At 49.1% G+C, this 2,355-nt stretch overlaps 3 protein-coding genes across 3 annotated transcripts in view; 2 read left to right on the top strand and 1 right to left on the bottom strand.

Annotated features, from left to right (window-relative positions):
• Pmar_PMAR013617 (aldo-keto reductase, putative) overlaps window positions 1-228 on the top strand; it is a gene marked incomplete at both ends in the record, with an annotated part of 4,309 nt that extends 4,081 nt beyond the window's left edge. Inside the window, one exon of the mRNA XM_002781885.1 lies at window positions 124-228. Within this exon, the coding sequence (XP_002781931.1) occupies window positions 124-228 (105 nt within the window). The remainder of the gene's footprint in view (window positions 1-123) is intronic.
• A 346-nt stretch (window positions 229-574) lies between these two features.
• Window positions 575-1,936, top strand: Pmar_PMAR013616 (conserved hypothetical protein; the record flags this gene model as incomplete). The annotated part of the gene is made up of 8 exons (XM_002781884.1): window positions 575-578; window positions 724-845; window positions 890-1,015; window positions 1,105-1,193; window positions 1,237-1,408; window positions 1,453-1,602; window positions 1,665-1,793; window positions 1,841-1,936. The coding sequence occupies 8 exons, from the start codon at window positions 575-577 to the stop codon at window positions 1,934-1,936; spliced, it is 888 nt and encodes a 295-aa protein (XP_002781930.1).
• Window positions 1,937-2,106: 170 nt separating this feature from the next.
• Window positions 2,107-2,355, bottom strand: part of Pmar_PMAR013615 (wd-repeat protein, putative) — a gene marked incomplete at both ends in the record, with an annotated part of 5,170 nt that continues 4,921 nt past the window's right edge. Inside the window, one exon of the mRNA XM_002781883.1 lies at window positions 2,107-2,113. Coding sequence (XP_002781929.1) covers window positions 2,107-2,113 — 7 coding nt within the window. The remainder of the gene's footprint in view (window positions 2,114-2,355) is intronic.

The raw sequence follows: 2,355 nt of genomic DNA, 5'->3' as shown, positions 1-2,355 counted from the left end.
GGCAGTTGACCAAGTGGGACGGAGGGGAACTTTCGTGTCTGGTGAGTTACGTCACGCAGTGTGCAGTTCGGATGACGATGTTCTATTGGTGTGGTAGGAAAACGACGACGGTTACGTCTGCAGGAGTTGGCGCGGAATATTAGAAATTCGTTAGAAGGCGGATGCTTGACTACTAAGGAGGAAGAGGACGGGTTGGCTGAGGACTTTGCGAAGGACTTGGGTATCTAGTTGAGATAATTGTTTGAGTTTATTTTGACACCTGTGGGATTTGAACCTGCGTGGCCAAGGTACTGTCTCCATCTCCTTAACTACTCGGCCATGCGAGCTTGTGAGTCGATGTCAGAATATGTGGTCGTTACCGGAGGCGCTTCTCTATGCCTCTTAGTGTGTTCTCAGACTTAAACACGTTCATGCCATGTCAACAGTCTCGGCATCTATTGGACTAGGCCGACTGAGACCACTCATCCGTCCAGGAGCGGTGCGGCTGATGTCGACATCAATCAGGGAGGGTAACAACGATATTTTATACCACTCTCCATCGAAACACTGAGATTTTATAGGACGTCCCCTTATCATGAGTAGTTGCTAATTTTAGCTTTAGCCCAGTCGAACCTCAGTGATAGAAAACGGCTGATAACTCCACCAGTCAATTTCCGGAGCCGAATTCGCCTAACACTCGTTTTTCTCATATCAGCTGCCTCATTTTTCGCCTTGTTTCCTCAGCTTACCTCCACACTGTGAAGGAGGCGCCGCGGCCCAACATCCCCCCACGAACGTTCCATCTTGTTGGCCTCATGCAGGACAGGCTCTTCGGGAACGCCTCAGCCCAAGCAGCTGCGGAGGCGGTGAGATAACCCGACTTGTGAATTTTAAAGAAGAATGCCATCAGATACGGACGTTGCATCCTCGGCAAGTCATGCTGGAGATGGACCAGGCTCGATACAAGAACGCCTTAGAGCACATCAGCACTGGCATGCATCTACAGCAGCCCAATCGAGTCGACATAGTTAGCACTGTGAGTACCGGAGAGTCGCTATGTACTGTTATATATTCCACCCCCACTATTTCGTACCGAATTGAATGATGATGAACTGATAGTGACAGGTGCATGGAGGGCTGATGCTGAGAGAACTGAAGGCGTCTATCGAAGCAGCCAAGGAAATCAACGCCGCTATATATCTCATTGATCGACCGTAGGGCGGAGTTGTTGTTGTTGTGCACTATTTCGTCCGGAAGGTTCACAATAACGAAGAATAGAGTTGCCCAGAAGCTGCTCAATCCGGTGACCTTCGGCAACTTTCTGAAGTATGGCAATCGGTCTTTGGTGTTTCGGAAGGACAAAGCTAATAGTGAGGACGTGAGGGAGTTGGACTCGTTCCTAAAGCGATACTGTCCAGGGATCCACAAGGTAAGCTCTTGGGAAATGTCGAAGTCAGAATGGGAATAATTTAGGTTCTCATTGACGAGAGAAACCAATACATGGCGCATCAAATCATATGGAACTCTCAGCCGGGTGAAACAGTGGTCGTCATCTGTAGCGCCATGCATGTACCAGGGCTTGCAAGCCTACTCCAGAAAAAGCTGGCAGATCCCTCAGTGAATGTGAGAGAGTTCTGGTGTCGATTCCAAGTAGATTCAAGTTCTATGGAGAGTTTTTTTGTAAGGTTGCTGCTCCAGAAGGACTAGCGGATCTCACCAAGAAGTCTCTACCAGTGGTCCCCTTCTTGTTCCTGTTCTATCTAGTGTTGCCGGGGTACATACTGTATCTCGTGAGTGCTGGAGGAATAGCGATGGTGAGCGAGCGTCTGATGGTCGCAGCTGTGATGTCGTTGCCTGCCAGATATCGCAGAAAACAAAGGGTGTGCTTGGGATTGAGTCGAAAGAGGGAGAGGTACCAGTCGTGAGACCAGCAGTCAAAAAACTGGAGTCCAGCTAGTTTCTGAATCATAAAAAAGTTCCGCGTTTTCAGTGGTGAGGTTATGCAGTTCTCGTGTGGGCACCACCCGGGGACAGGGGCTTCATACGACTGTGTCAACCTGGGGTGAACATCTCGGCACGGGGCATGACCAACATGTGGGTATACGAATAGGATACATCCGATACAGCTCATTGCCTATGATGGACATGATAGTCCTCAGTATCCTCGGAAAGCTCGCGACCCGGTGTTGTTCGCATCGGTTTCACCGAGATTTAAACCAGAGTTGCTGAGTGGAATGCCATTCAGCTTCGGAAGTGGTAGCCGCTACACCATCGAATCAGAGAGATGTCATGAAGGTCATTTTGGTCGTTTATTTTCTTCTGTCATTTCAGCGTTATGTGTCCTTCTGTATAGAGCCGAATCATACACTATTGGGT

This window comes from Perkinsus marinus (assembly GCF_000006405.1).
Source record: "Perkinsus marinus ATCC 50983 genomic scaffold scf_1104296941026, whole genome shotgun sequence".
Lineage (NCBI taxonomy): Eukaryota > Perkinsozoa > Perkinsida > Perkinsidae > Perkinsus > Perkinsus marinus.
Note: the sequence above shows the minus strand (reverse complement) of the source record. Positions and strands in the feature narration are given on the sequence as shown.